Source organism: Aquarana catesbeiana, linkage group LG03, assembly GCF_042186555.1.
Source record: "Aquarana catesbeiana isolate 2022-GZ linkage group LG03, ASM4218655v1, whole genome shotgun sequence".
In the NCBI taxonomy this organism is placed as follows: Eukaryota; Metazoa; Chordata; class Amphibia; order Anura; family Ranidae; genus Aquarana; species Aquarana catesbeiana.
Window position 1 is genome coordinate 282,717,994 of NC_133326.1, and position 16,149 is coordinate 282,734,142.

A 16,149-nucleotide genomic window follows, 5' to 3' on the forward strand; every position below is an offset into this window, starting at 1 on the left:
TAAAATGTGTACTTTTATAGTACAGGTTTCTTGACTTTCTATATAATCCTCTAAAATTAATTACTAAAATGTGTACTTTTACTGCCATTAGGAGCTTGCCTTTATATATAATACCCATGGAGTAAGTTGGTAATAATAGTACTTCTATAGTCCAGAGGGGCTTGTCTTTATCTGCAGACTCCTGTTAGTAGTTTAGCAGTATTTGTAGGTCTATAGTACACAGAGTGACCTGCCTTCTAATTATATAGCCCCCAAAGAGTAAGTTAGTGATACCAGTAATTCCATGGAGGTATATATAGGTGCTTGTCATCAATTGTATTGTAAGTTAGTAATACTTGTACCTCAATAGTCCAGGAGTGTGTGTGTATATATATATTTATATAGTGAGTTAGTAATACTTTATTATTCTCTAGTCCAGAGGTATTGTCGGTCTATTTATGCAGTGGGGTTGATTTACTAAATCTGGAGAGTGTAAAATCAGGTTCAGCTGTGCTTGGTAGCCAATCCGCTTTTAACTATAGCTTGTTCAATTAAGCTTTGGCAAAAAAAAAAACTGGAAGCTGATTGGTTTCTATACAGAGCTGTACCTGATTTTGCACTCTCCCACAGTTTTAGTAAATCAACCCCATAGTGTGTATGTATGTATGTGAGTGTATATATATATATATATATATATATCTCTATCTATCTATATATATATATATATATATAGATAGATATATATCTATCTATATATATATCTATGAGAGTAAGTTAGCAATAGTAGTCATTTTAAAGTCCAGAGGGAGTGTGTGTGTGCACTTTTTTTTTTTTTACATATAAAGTTAGTAATACTCATTTTATCATCCAGAGAGAATTGTCTATCTATATATTTATATTATATATATATATATATATATATATATAGAGTTAATCATTGTTGTAGTATAGTCCAGGGATTATATGGAATTACTATAGATATAGAGTAAATTAGTAATTCTTGTAGTTGTATAGTCCAGGGATTACTATAGATGTAGAGTAAATTAATAAATTGGGTACTGACATTTATAGGTAAAGTTGATCCAGGGATAATCCGATTGCCTCTCTGGGATCAGGAAGGAATTTTTTCCCCTGCTGTAGCAAATTGGAGCATGCTCTGCTGGGGTTTTTTGCCTTCCTCTGGATCAACTGTGGGTATAGTATTGGGTATATTGTTTTTTTGTTTTTTTTTTGTTTTTTTTATGGTTGGACTGGATGGACTTGTGTCTTTTTTCAACCTGACTAACTATGTAATAATCATTGTAGTTATATAGTCCAGAGAATCGGATAACTATGGATATAGAGTAAATTAGTAATCCTTGTAGTTGTATAGTCCAGGGTTAATATAGAGTAAATTGTTAATCCTTGTAGTTGTATAGTCCAGGGTTAATATAGAGTAAATTGTTAATCCTTGTAGTTGTATAGTCTAGGGATTACTATAGATATAGAGTGAGTTAGTAATCCTTGTAGTTGTATAGTCCAGGGATTACTATAGGTATAAGTGAGTTAGTAATCCTTGTAGTTGTATAGTCCAGGGATTACTATAAATATAAAAGTGAGTTAGTAATCCTTGTAGTTGTATAGTCCAGGGATTACTATAGATATAAGTGAGTTAGTAATCCTTGTAGTTGTATAGTCCAGGGATTACTATAAATATAAAAGTGAGTTAGTAATCCTTGTAGTTGTATAGTCCAGGGATTACTATAGATATAAGTGAGTTAGTAATCCTTGTAGTTGTATAGTCCAGGGATTACTAAAGATATAAGTGAGTTAGTAATCCTTGTAGTTGTATAGTCCAGGAATTACTATAGATATAAGTGAGTTAGTAATCCTTGTAGTTGTATAGTCCAGGGATTACTATAGATATAAGTGAGTTAGTAATCCTTGTAGTTGTATAGTCCAGGGATTACTATAAATATATGAGTTAGTAATCCTTGTAGTTGTATAGTCCAGGGATTACTATAAATATATAAGTGAGTTAGTAATCCTTGTAGTTGTATAGTCCAGTGATTACTATAGATATAAGTGAGTTAGTAATCCTTGTAGTTGTATAGTCCAGGGATTACTATAGATATAAGTGAGTTAGTAATCCTTGTAGTTGTATAGTCCAGTGATTAGTATAGATATAAGTGAGTTAGTAATCCTTGTAGTTGTATAGTCCAGTGATTAGTATAGATATAAGTGAGTTAGTAATCGTTGTAGTTGTATAGTCCAGTGATTAGTATAGATATAAGTGAGTTAGTAATCGTTGTAGTTGTATAGTCCAGTGATTAGTATAGATATAAGTGAGTTAGTAATCGTTGTAGTTGTATAGTCCAGTGATTACTATAGATATGAGTGAGTTAGTAATCCTTGTAGTTGTATAGTCCAGGGATTACTATAGATATAAGTGAGTTAGTAATCCTTGTAGTTGTATAGTCCAGGGATTACTATAGATATAAGTGAGTTAGTAATCCTTGTAGTTGTATAGTCCAGGTGGGATTGTCTTTATTTCTGGTCCCCTGAGTCGATTCGTACAGCAGAGTTGTAGGTTGCCCAGTGTGGAGTTGTTGTTTAGAATCCTGAAATGACAGGTACACTTACCGCTCACACTGGTGAGTAGACTGATATCTAGGAAGGGGTGTAGGTAGAAAGGTGTGACTCCTCCGCACTGTACGGGTAACGATCCTACCGCCGAGCCGCAGAGGATAAATAGCTCGCTGTCGCCTGCACTTCCAAGAAGCAGACAGAGGTGGCAGCAGAGGGGCGGTGAAGTAGCGCTCGGTCACGTGAGTGGATTCCTGGAAAGTTCCTGGAAAGCGGCCTTTGTATTTACCAGATATGGGGAGGGAGAGCCCGGCCAGGAGATTAGGGAGGGGGGGAGCCGAACACAAGGAGCGATGGCTGGTGGGGTGGGGGGTGAAGTCAGGATCCCCGGTCACAAGTCTCCTACATACAATCCATGGAGCTCCGCTCTCCGCCGGGACTTCTCTGCTGTGCCGGGCTATGGAGCAGGGACCACGACTGATCCCCGCAAGGTGTGTGTGTGTGTGTGTGTACACCCTCCATATCGGGGGGCCGCCACTCCGGGATAAGGTGAGGATCGGGGAAGGGGGCGATCCGGGACACCCTCCTATCCTCGTCTATGGACACGGCCGTTCTGTGTGTGCATTCATAGACAGAACGAGGATGTACTCTGCACCTGTATACTGGGGGCACCATCGGGCGATCTACATCGGGATCATACCAGACACATCGTACTATATAGATCCGATCGTTCTGTATATCCATACACCTTTTATATGGGTGCACATACATTACATGTCCCTCCGATCGTCCTACACAGACCTCTACATCGGTGACCAGATTTATAGATTCATCTGATCGTGCCAGTAAATTAGATAGGTGAAGGTATGTCAGTCTGATCATACTACATAGATCTCTATATCATCGTCCCAAACAGACCTTTTTTTGTATTGTTTCTCCATAGAACTGTCCCTATGATCCCAACAGATCTCTGTCTGGGTGAATATATATTTATATTGGTCTGATCGTTCAGGATAGATTTTTATACAGGTGACCAGACCTTTCTGTCAGTATGATTGTCCAAGATGGATCCTTATATAGGGAGCTGGAGATCGATTCTCGCTCGATCTGATAATAGACCCATGTGAATATTTGTCTGATCGTCCTCGATAGAACTGTGTGTCCTTCTGATGGTCCCAGACAGATCTTTATCTGGGCGATTATTTAATCTATATATCTATCTCTCTATCGGTCTGATCATCCACTATAGATCTTTATACAGGTGAAGAGGGCTTTTATGTCCATATGATTATCCAAGATGGATCCTCATATAGGCAGACGGATATATCGATCTCTCAACCTGATCATACTAGACAGATGTGTATATGTGACTGTTTGTCCCAGACAGACCTTCCTAACTGTCAGATTATCCTAGATGGAACTGTCTGTCTGATGGCCCCAGACAGTGTGTGTGTGTGTGTGTGTGTGTGTGTGTGTGTGTGTGTGTGTGTGTGTGTGTATATATATATATATATATATATATATATATATATATATATATATATATATATATATATATCTCCACCTGATAGTCAAGGATTTTTCTAGATGAAGAGAGCTTTGTTAGTATGATTGTCCTAGATGGCTCCTTTTTATATAGGTGATCATACTAAGATGTGAATAATCCTTCTCTTTAGGTGATGTGAGGTCAGTACATACATTGTATGATCTGTAGGACACCCCAGTGCACCATCGTGGTCTGGACACTGAGATCAGGAGGGGGGGGGGGGGTTTGTAGTCATCACTCTCCTTAGGGCTCCACATTCTAATCCATCCCATTTGTTGCTTTCCAGGAAGGAGGAAGATCTAGCTAGGGATCCCTTGGACCATGATCAGCTGCAGCGGGCAGTAGAGGTGGGCTCTGACCGACCACACTCAGTCCACACTGATCACCCGCCTGCAGGGAGACTAGTTACCTGTCCAATGACCCTCCGATCACCTGATACCACTGACAGCGTGAGCACCATAGAGAACGGTCAGAACGAATCCTCACCGGGGGGCAGTGAGGAGAGCCCAGCCGGGGAAGACCGTATTGCCGCCTCCATGGTGGAGCTCCGGAGGTCAGGTCAGTTCATTCACACCATAGAGATTGCTACTACTACCATTGTTTTCTCCTGTCATTATTAGTGTCTTTAGAACCGCAAATGGCGGGTCAACCCTGCACTGACCTTGCACTATAGCTGGACAATTAGAAAACTACATGTGTGGGGTCATCTAGAAGAATAATCCTCAGATCGCTTTAGGAAGAAGTGCAAAAGTGAGGTTAATTTTTCTAAAACTAGAGTGCAAAATCTGGTGCAGCTCTGCATAGAAACCAATCAGCTTCCAGGTTTGTTTGTCAAAGCTTAATTGAACAAGTTGACGTTAGAAGCTGATTGGCTACCATGCACAGCTGCATCAGATGCACTCTCCAGTTTCAGTAACGCAACGTGTGTATTTATGTAAATAAAAAAAAGTATATTGACCGCTCCAACAGCTACTGCAGTAATCTAGGAAGCCTCATTTATTGCTCGTATTAAAGCATAATCCAGCAACTTCAGGCATTCCTGTTGCAAGTCCTGTGGATAGGATTGCTCTAGTTTCACCTAATTGGATACACTTTGTGCAATGCACCAACTCTGTATAGTGCAGGTACAAAAAAAAATAAATAAAATTTAATAAAAAAAAAAATAAATAAAAATAATAAAAAAAAAAAAAAAAAATTATTCTAGTAAAGGTGCAATCATTAGGAAGATGGATCTCAGCAGGTAATCCATTAAAGGGAAGGTGATCACGGTTTCATAACATATGTCTTTATTGGCGACGCTTGCGTTCCTGCCCTTGCTGGCAGTCGTCTAGAAATCTCCAGTCAACATAATGCTGCCAGACATACTTATTATCCCTGAGACTTGCGGGTGGGGGCTGAGGAATGATGACGGCACCTAGAAAAAAGATCGGTGGTGGGAAAAAAAATGTTGCGTTCCCGCGCTGTGACGCGGCATGCTGTTGTCACTTTGGAAGAAGCTGGTTTCCTCCTGCCCATGTCAGATGAGGTCTGATCTGTCACAACAGAGCTTTTTGTGTGGAATACAATTTTTGTTTACTTTGTCAGTGGCTGATCCTGAACAAAGCCGCGCACACACGCCGTCCTCGATCCATTCTACAGAGTCTGCAGCTGGCTCTACACCCAGCACTAGATCAGTAAGAATAACATAGTCTAAATCTGCTATGTGTGTGTGTGGGGTTCGTCATTTTCAGCCATCCTAAATGTCATCTGCATGTTGGCTTTTGTTTTTTTTTTTTTGTTTTTTTTTTCTTCTGTTTCCAATTGATATTTAGTTTATTCTGCATTATATGGTGCTTGTACCTCCTGGAATATTAATAAATAATGCATACTCTTTCCATGTGCATATTTAAAAATGTCCGCAGGATCAAAATGTACAGTAAATGGTTTTTCTAGAACTATACAAAATAACTTGGCTGTCTAGCAAGCACCAGAAGAAATAAAACACAAGTTAGCTCCATTTTGTAGTTTGCATTTTTTTTCCCCTACTGCTAGTCACATGACCTATGCTGTGGCACTGCTTTTATACCAAACTTTTCAATCCCATTTTTGGTAGCTTGAGATGAGGGTTTAGACTCCATGGTTTTTGTGTCCCCCCCCCCCCCCCCCCCCCCCCCCAAGAAGTTGTTGGCATCATGTTGCCATAGTAACTGTTTAACATCCGTGGGCCATATTAAGATTTCAGACTGTCTACCGCAAAGGCTTTCTTGTTATAGCAGCATAACATAAGCGGTTTGTTAGAGGGAAAATCGTTCTGTCCCATGAGACCTTTACTATAATTTTTTTTTTTTTTTTTTTTTTTTATACCCCCACTTAGTAGAGTAGGAGTAGAAGGCGCTCCCCTCACGCCAGGGTACTAGGTATAATCCTAGACTCTGACTTGTCATTTCAGCCCCAAGTCCAATTGTCAAAAGTTTGTAGAATTCACCTCTGTAACATCTCTAAAATTCGCCCCTTTTTAACAAATGAAACCACCGAGCTCCTCATTCACTCCCTTGTTATCTCTCACCTTGACTATTGCAACTCCCTTCTCATTGGCCTCCTTCTCCATAGGCTATCCCCTCTTCAGTCTATTATGAATGCTACTGCTAGACTTATCCACCTTACCAACCGCTCAGTGTCTGCCAACCCTCTCCTCCAATCCCTACACTGGCTCCCAATCACCTAGCAAATTAAATTCAAAATGCTAACCACAACATACAAAGCCATTCACAACTCTGCCCCGAGCTACATCACTAATCTTGTCTCCAAATATCACCCAAATCGTCCTCTCCGCTCTTAACCTCCCTGGCGGTATGATTATTTCGGATTTTAGGTGCTGAAAGCGGTACAATTATTTTGCATGAAACTTGGCGTTTTATATTGTAGGTCTGTAATCTTAACAATAAACACACTTAAATCTGTCCAAACAAGAGTCTAGTACATATCTCGGGTATGATAAAGTTTGAAACACAAAAACATAAATTATAATATAATAAATAAAAAAAATAGTAATATAATAAATTTCCCCACAATTCACTATCACTCAATTCTGCAAGTGTTCTAATTTACTATCGCTGTTTTCTAGCTGGTCTAAAGCCACTTTTGACGTAAAGGGACACTTTTTGGTTGCTATGGACAATCTCCAGTTTCCAGGCAGAAAGAACAGTGTATATCATGTAAAACTGCATGCAGGGCATGGGCCAAAGCACTGGGGACAAAAGGGATGTGAAATCATTTCATACAGTACTGTAATCTGTAAGATTACAGTACTGTATGTGTTATGATTTTTACTTTTTTTTTTAATTTGCCGCCAGGCTCCGCCCCTGTGCGCCGCTCGCAGGGAACGGAGCCTGGCACGGAGAGGCTTCAGAGGAGGACGGAGCCCTCGGACACTGCGGGGGACATCGCAGGATCCCGGGGACAAGGTAAGTAACGCTGCCCCAGGATCCTGCAATGCGATCCCGAGTGTGGCTCGGGGTTACCGCTAATGGGACTAAATTTTACCCCGAGCCACACTCGGGAAAACCGCCAAGGAGGTTAAGACCTCCTACACTCAAGCTCTCTCGTCTCCTCCTCCCAGGATTTCTCCAGAGCCTCTCCCATCCTCTGGAACTCGCTACCTCTACTGGTCTGTCTATCCCCTAATCTTCCTACCTTCAGGCAATCCCTGAAAACTCATCTCTTCAGGAAAGCCTATCACGTCTCCTACTGATCTCTCCACCACTTCCATCAGCTCATTCCCCCACAGTTACAAACCTTTTGTACCACCTGCCCCACCCTATTAGAGTGTAAGCTTTTCTGAGCAGGCCCTCTTAATCCTCTTGTATTTATTGTGTTGTAACTGCATTGTCTCCTTTATATTGTAAAGTGCCGAGTAAACTGTTGGTGCTATATAAATCCTGTATAATAGAAGTGAGTGGAGATATGTTAGAGGGGTAAGATTGCGCCATTGGTAAAAGTGGAATGTGTTTTTTGGCAGGTGTTCTAGCCACATGTACTAACCTCCAGGGGAAATCTAAATGGAGAAGTATGCTTCTGGGTGTGTGGTGTGTTTTTTTTTTTTTTTTTTTTTTTTTTTTTTTTTCTCTAACCTATCTTCTGTTATTAATGAGCCTTTGTAGAACTAAGGTTACTCTGTAGATAGGTACGTGCTTTAGGCATGGGTGTTTTATGATAATTAGATTAATGGAGATCATTTGATAAGGGGAAAATATGCCTGTAGCAACCAGATTTTATTAATGACAGCTGGAATTTGAATTGTTCCTGTAGGTAACTATTATTTTATGACCTTATGTTTTCCTCATTACAGAAAAATGATTTACTAAAACTGGAGGGTCAAATATATAGATAGATATAGAAACCTGTGCTGAAGCACATAAATTTAAACGATAAAGCAGCCACTTAAGCAATCGTGACCCTAACAGCAAAAAAGAAAAAATACAGGGGTGGCACTAAATCAATAGACAATTGACCTAAATATATAAGGTGAGAAATTTTAAAATCTGAGATTATTCAACACATAAAGACCAAATCGCAGGGAAGGGTTTGATTAGTCCAATAAAATGGTTCCACAATCCGTATATCATATAGGTGTCCCCACACTTTAAATTCCTGTGCATCCGGCACCAAGTGACACCATACAAATGGGCCTCTTGCCTGATCGAGAGGACCATTAGACAAATGGTCCAAATGCGCTTGGTAAATCCCTTTTGAACAAGATAATCCAGGCACCAGACACATCTCAATCAGGATTAGCATAAAGGATATGGTAGGAGTTATAAAGTATATGCCCATAGTGTAATTCATAACTTTGTTTAATTTAAAAAAAAAAAAAAGTAGCAAGTGACACAGCACTTCTGAGATGATCCCCACAAAAACATGAATAAAATTGGCAAAGGATCTCTAAAATCCGCATATAGCAGTACAAGTAAAAATGCTTTCCCAAAGCAGCAAGCTGTGATTATGTAGTGTTGTAGCCTCGCCCACGCGTCTTGTCAGATGACGTTGTTTGGCTGAGTTTGCAAAATCAGGTGCGGTTGTACATAGTAACCAATTGGCTTCCTGGTTTTAGTATCAAAATGTAATTTTAGAAGCTGACTACCATGCACAGCTGCACCAGATTCCGAGTACCACCAGTATTAGTAAATCTCCTCCCATTGTGTTTTTAGAGGCTGTCAACTCAAAGTGTAGCCAGAATTGTTTGTTAGCTAATTGAAGTGCCTTATTGCTACAGTGTATCTCCACTTGTACAAATATAAGTGTAAAGCCCATCAGGTAACCAAGTGATTTTTATTCTTAAGTCATGATTGTTTAGCAGAGTTCTGCATGTTCATACGTCACTTATTTCTTAAGTGAAAAATTACTTTGTTCATAGACCTTGCCAATGTGTCTCAAATTCAAGCTGAACCTTGAGCATATAAAGGTGACCCTTGCTGGCAAATATCAGCTAAAGTTACTGAGTTGTGTAAAAATGGCTTGCAATTTGAGACGTTGGAACCATCAAGGGGGTCTTCTAGAATATCTCATCTAGTGCATGTTTTGCTGACCTTGAGAAGTGCTTCACTGTATAAATGTATGTATTCCATTCCCATTGTTTGCTTCCTGCAGTTTATTACGCTATATTGGCATTGAACCCATCACATTGCTACGAGAGCTAAATATTATGTAGGTATGTGTGTAATTAAAAACAAAGGGTTTATTTTGAATTGAATTAGAAATTGTGTGACTCTTGAGTATATGTAAATAGTCCCCATATATTTTTGGCAACATCATTTAGGCCCTGTTTGTGCTCTGCCTTTTTAAGCTGGCCATACATTATTCAATTTTCCTGTTTGATTTCCTTTTAGATTTGCCTTAAACTTTGTAGTACAAGGGCCTGCTAGCTTGCATTTGAAAAAATTGAAAGTGATCAGGTTTGACCTCAAATTATGTGGTTTTGGTAAATCTAAAGAAAATTGTACAGAGAGAAATGGTATAATTTATTGCTAGCCTTGGTGCAGAAAGTGGAGGGGGGGGCGAGAAATGCACTTTCATGAAAATGCACACTCAATACTAAAATATACGTAAATGCGTGCCCCCCCCCCCCCCCCCAAAGCAGTCTTGCTCATTTTGATTGACAGCACCTACCTATATTTCCAGCTCACCAGGAACCTTTACACCTCTGTACCCATAACTTGATAGCCACAATTTAAATACAAAATGGTAATATGTACATGAGTATATATGAATTAAACATGCCCTATTAAAAATGTACTGCTGTAAAATTTTAATTCATCACAGCAAAATAAATACATGACTTGTATAAATATGCTTAACAAGATCACTTGACTGTCAGCAAGTACCATAGAGATGGATCCTTTTGTAATCCCCCCCCCCCCACAATTCTTTGCAAAATCTTCTACCCCCCCCCCCCCCCCCCCAATTGTTATATTAGCAGGCTATTTTTCACACACAGCATATGCATACCACAAATTACACCCCAAAACACATTCTGCTATTCCTCCCGGAGTATGGCGATACCACATGTGTGAGACTTTAACACACCCTGGCCACATACAGAGGCGCAACATGCAGGGAGCGCCATTAGGTGTTCTTGGAGAATAAATTACACCTCTAATTTCTTGACTACCTTACACTTTTGAAGGCCCTGGAGAACCAGGACAATGGAAATGCCCCAAAAATGACCCATTTTGGAAAGAAAACAACCCAATGTATAATCTAAAGCATAATGAGTCTTTGAACATGTCATATATTTGTGTGTGTGTGTGTGTGTGTGTGTGTGTGTGTGTGTGTTTCACAATCGTCTTTCAGGACAGCCACCTGAAAGACCTTGGCTCCTCCCCTCTGTAGGAAACACCGCGCCAGCCCTCTATAAATTTCCTCCTCCCCTGCTGGCTCCTCAGTTTGTTTCCTCCAGAGGGGAGACACCATAGGAACCAAGCCAAGGGAGCCAGAGGGAGGCTCAGGCAGCATGTCCCAAAAGGAGTAGAGACTCCTAGGACAAACCAGGGAGGCTTTTTAGTGTGCAGATCCACAGCGGTTAAGGCACTAACTTGGGCAAAAGTTTTCCATCTGTTGCCACCCCTGCATCCCTGAGCGCAGGTGGAGGTCAGGGGGTGCCTTTTCAACACCGAGCGCGGTTGAACGGAGCGCAGTTCCTGCAGTCTCATGCCCCCAGCAGCGTGTGACCACACCAGGTACTGGGACTGCACGGCCTGTGGCGGGTGACGTCGTATCCGGCCAAAGGGGCGTGCACTTCCGGGTTCGCGGCTTCCGGTTCCGCCAGCGAACATTGAAAAGGAGCCAGGCATGGGCTGGAGAGGAGCCGTTCATGCTGTAGACAGCAGAGGCTCCAGAGGTGACACGAGGATGGCAGATGCAGAGGAATCAGACCGTGCTACTCCAGCAGAGACCAGCTCCAGCCATGTAAAGGTAAGGGCAACCTAGGGTGGAGCTCCCCTGGCCTGAACTCCACCCCCACCTTTAGCGATGGGGCATGTACAAGAGGATGGTGTTGGTAAAGGACCCTCCGTGCCAGAGGGTGATTCATAGAGCCCCTGGTGAGGCAAGCCCAGATGAAGATGTTGAACTCCTGCAATTATGCAGGGGAGGGTACTGTATGTTAACTTTGTGGGGTTTTTTCTTTGTCTTTTCAGAAAACAGACAAAACCAGGGCCCCTCATATTTCAAAAAGGAGGTGCCCTTCCTGTAAAATTACCCTTAGAGATTCCTGGGGGAAGGCATTATGTAAGGAATGTATTAGTAAGTTAGTACAACTGAACCCTGACAGTGCAGATTCTGAGGGTGAAGCTCTGGATGGGGATTCCAGAAAGCCATCCCGATACAAGCTCTCATTAGAAGAGGTAGATCATCTTTTAGGGGCCATTTATACCACACTAGGTATATCGACAAAAAAGAAGCCGTTATCTTTGCACGATCAGATGTATGAGGGCTTAGGAAAAGAATGGCAGGAACCTGAAAACTTTTTTTTTTTTTTTTTTTTTTTTTTTTTTAAACCCTCTAAGGCCTTTAAAAAGACTGTTTCCCTTCTCAGAGGATCCAGCATCAGTATGGAACAAAACTCCAAAATTAGATGCAGCCTTCTCGCAGGTGTCAAGACGCATGGACTTGGCATTTGAGGATATGGGGGTTCTATCCGAGGCGATGGATAAAAGGATGGACTCGTTATTAAAGAAATCATGGGACTCAACAGTGGGCAGTCTGAAGCCAGCTATGGCAGTCACGGTGGTGGCTAGAAACATAGAATTCTGGTTAAACCAGTTACAGGCTCACATTGAAGCAGGAACTGCGAAGGAGCAGATCCTAGCTTCATTTCCCACACTGCTGTGAGGCATTGCGTATATTGCAGACACTTCAGCAGAACTGCTTCGGATGGCAGCCGATCCTCCGCACTAGCCAATTCCACAAGAAGGGCCCTATGGCTAAAGACATGGCAGGGAGACTGCGCGTCCAAAGCCAAACTCTGCGTGATTTCCTTTACAGGGAACCTGCTGTTCGGACCAGGTTTGGAGAAAGTGCTGGACCGAACAGCAGATAGCAAGAAGGCGTTCCCATTAAAGCATAAAGCAAATTGGAGTCAACCACAACAGAATAAAGAGGCAAAGAGGGAACACAAGATCCCACTTTACAACTCCCAAAATGGAGACCCAGAGGAAACCTTGGGTTCAGAGAGGGAAAGGCAAGGGAGGAGCAATTTTTCATCATCCTGAGCAAACCCACAAAAAAATGACAAGGTAGTCACAGTGGGAGGAAGACTGGGGGCCTTCCTCCTGCAATATCCTCCAACCGATTTATTCTGAGAATAAAGGAAGGATATCATCTAGAGTTCTCAAGATCACCCCCCCAAACAGGTTATACACCACCAAACTTCCAAGAGACAAGGAGAAGGCCAGAGGGTTAATGAGATCCTTAAAGGAATTTAAAGAACAAAGGGTAATCCTCAAGGTACCAAAGGAAGTAAGAGGACAGGGTTTCTACTCCCACATATTCGAAGTGCAAAAAACCTCAGGAAAGGTCAGACCAATCCTCAACCTCAAACCTCTGTCTATAACCTAAGAGTTTCAGAATGGATTCCATATATTCAGTAAGGGCGCTATTGCCTCCAAACTGTTATATGGTTTTCCTAGACTTAAAGGACACATACCTCCACATCCCAATACACCAGGATTGTCAAATTCCTAAGGTTAGCAATAGAGACGGAAGAGGAAAACATGCACCTTCAATTTCAGGCTCTACCCTTCGGCCTCTCATCGCCCAGAATTTTTACAAAAATTCTGGCCAAAGCTCTAGCACCATTACGGGTGAGAGGCATATCCATCATTGCCTATTTGGACGACCATCTCCTGTTTGCAGATTCCTGGGAAGTTACTAGAAAACCTCAAATATACGCAGACGTTCTTAGAGTCTAGGTTTGCTGGTAAATTTGGGAAAATCCAATCTACAACCCACTCAACAAATAGTATACCTGGGGTATATCATAGACTCAGCTCAACAAAGTGTTCCTACCCAAAGAAAAAAATAGGAAAAATTCAGAGGGAAGTAAACATAATACAGGCCAACTTACCATGTGCCATAAGGCAGATAATGTCAACGTTGGGACTGTTAACATCTGCAATTGCAGCGGTACAGTGGGCAGGCCTGCATTTCCGGCCACTGCAGATGTTCCTGTTAAAAATATGGGATCACAGGCAGGAGTCCTTAGATGCCAAGGTTCTATTACCAGCAAGGGTAAAAAGAACCTTATGGTGGAGGAGAAGAACTGAGAACATTAACAAAGGACGGCCGTGGAGCCTACCCATTTCCTGAATCTTGCCCACAGACGCGAGCGGCGTAGGGTGGGGAGCATATCTAGGCTCTCAGATAACACAAGGGACTTGGGAAAAGGAGGAGAGGATGAGATCATCCAAGTGGAAGGAATTGAGAGCAGTATGGTATGCACTTCAAACCTTCCAGAAAGAGTTGAGAGGTCATCATTTGCAGGTCAGGTCCGACAATTCATCAGTGATCGCCTATATAAACAAGCAGGGGGGGGGGGGGGACAAGAAGCGGAACCCTGTGGACCTTAGCAGAGAAAATCTTGAAATGGGGAGAGGAAAACATACTCATTGTCAGCAGTCCACTTGAAGGGGGATTTAAACAAAGTGGCGGATTTCCTCAGCAGGAAGAAAGTGAGAGAAGGCGATTGGGTGCTAAAATGAGAGGTGTTCGAGCAGATTGCTCAAAAATGGGGAATACCTCAGGTGGACTTGTTTGCCTCCAAAGGAAAACCGGAAAGTCAGAGCGTTCTTCTCCCTGAAAAGAGGAAGGAGTGCTCGGGGTAGATGCGCTAGCACAGAGGTGGGCATTCAACAAATGTTATGCCTTTCCCCCACCATTACTACTACCAGCAGTAATAAGGAAATTACGTACGGAGAATACAACACTAATTCTCATAGCACCTTACTGGCCCAGGAGACTGTGGTGCTCTATGCTCAAAGAACTTGTGGTAGAACCCCCCTGGTTATTACCGATCTGGGAAGATCTACTCTCCCAGGGCCCAGTACACTGCCCCCAAGTGGAAAGATGGAACTTGGCTGCATGGTGTCTGAGGAGCAGCTGCTGGAAGCAAAAGGGTTCTCGGGCTGTCTAATAGATACACTGCTGAAAAGCAGAAAGGTTGAGACACGTAACATCTACCAGAAAGTATGGAAGTGTTTTAACAGCTGGTGCACAGACAATAATTTCAATACACAAAGCTCAGTGGCAGTCTTAGCGTTTCTACAGAGCAGGATAGACAAAGGACTTGGCCTTGGCATGCTAAAGAGTCAAGTGTCAGCACTTTCGGTTTACCAGGAAAAGAGATTAGCATCTGATCTGTGGGTAATCAGACTCTTTGTATCGGTCTTTGTCTGCTCAGAGATCTAAAGTACAGTCTTTCCAAAGTGGGATCTGTCATTAGTGCTGCAAACTGACAGGAGACCCCTTTGAACCATTAGATAGTTGCAACCTGAAGATGCTGAAGCTTAAAGCAGTCTTCCTGGTGGCAATTACTACAGCCAAAAGGGTCTGAGATGGAGGCCCTATCAATCAGACCCCCAGCCCCCCCCCCCCCCCCCCCCCCTTTTTTTTTTTTTTTTTTTTTTTTTTTATTTAGATTTTTCCGGATCCCATAATCTTTAAAATGGTTCCGGGATTTCTGCCTAAAGTGGCCTCGCAATTGTGTTGCCTTCATTTTGCCCAAATCCTTCTAAGGAACAAGAGGTAAGGTTTCATAATTTAGACGTGAGGAGATGCATCTTACATTATTTAGAAGCAACAAAAGATATTAGGAAGACTGATTCCTTATTTATTTTTAATTTCTGGAGCGAAGAAAGGGCAAAAGGCTTCAAGACGCACCATAGCCAGATGGCTAAAAGAAGCCACTGAACAGGCTTATAGGTTAGGAGGCATGCAGATCCCAGAGGGTATCAGGGCACACTCCACAAAGGCAATGGCAGCATCGCAGGCCGAGAGCTGGAGCAACGCTGGAACAGATTTGTAAAGCGGCAACCTAGTCCAGCTTTGCCACCTTTTGTAAGACACTATAGAGTGGATCTTTGGGCGGCTAAAGATCAGACCTTTTTAGAAGCAAGGTCTTACAAGCCATGGTCCTGCCCTAGGGGTAAGTTTTCGTTTATCCTCTCAGGTGGCTGTCCTGAGACTATTAGGGGAAAAACTAAGTTACTTACCGGTAACTTTCTTTCCCAGAGTCTTTCAGGACAGCCGGGTACCCTCCCAATTGTGTATCAAGACATAGATTTCCTTACCGGAAATGTGATATAATAATGTGCATCATATGTTGTGTCTCCCCAGCGGAATGGAGGTGCTCTTTAAAGAACTGAGGAGCCAGCAGGGGAGGAGGAAATTTATAGAGGGCTGGCACGGTGTTTCCTACAGAGGGGGGGGAGCCAAGGTCTCTCAGGTGGCTGTCCTGAAAGACTCCAGGAAAGAACGTTACCGGTAAGTAACTCCCCCCCCAGCGTGGCCACATAGAGGCCCAACGT

At 42.3% G+C, this 16,149-nt stretch overlaps 1 protein-coding gene across 1 annotated transcript in view; it reads left to right on the forward strand.

Annotated features, from left to right (window-relative positions):
- Positions 1-2,784: 2,784 nt before the first annotated feature.
- The window catches only part of SOCS2 (suppressor of cytokine signaling 2), a 58,912-nt gene continuing 45,547 nt past the window's right edge, over positions 2,785-16,149 (forward strand). Inside the window, exons 1-2 of the mRNA XM_073620175.1 lie at positions 2,785-3,035; positions 4,377-4,648. Of these exons, the coding sequence (XP_073476276.1) occupies positions 2,839-3,035; positions 4,377-4,648 (469 nt within the window). The 5' untranslated portion in view covers positions 2,785-2,838. The remainder of the gene's footprint in view (positions 3,036-4,376; positions 4,649-16,149) is intronic.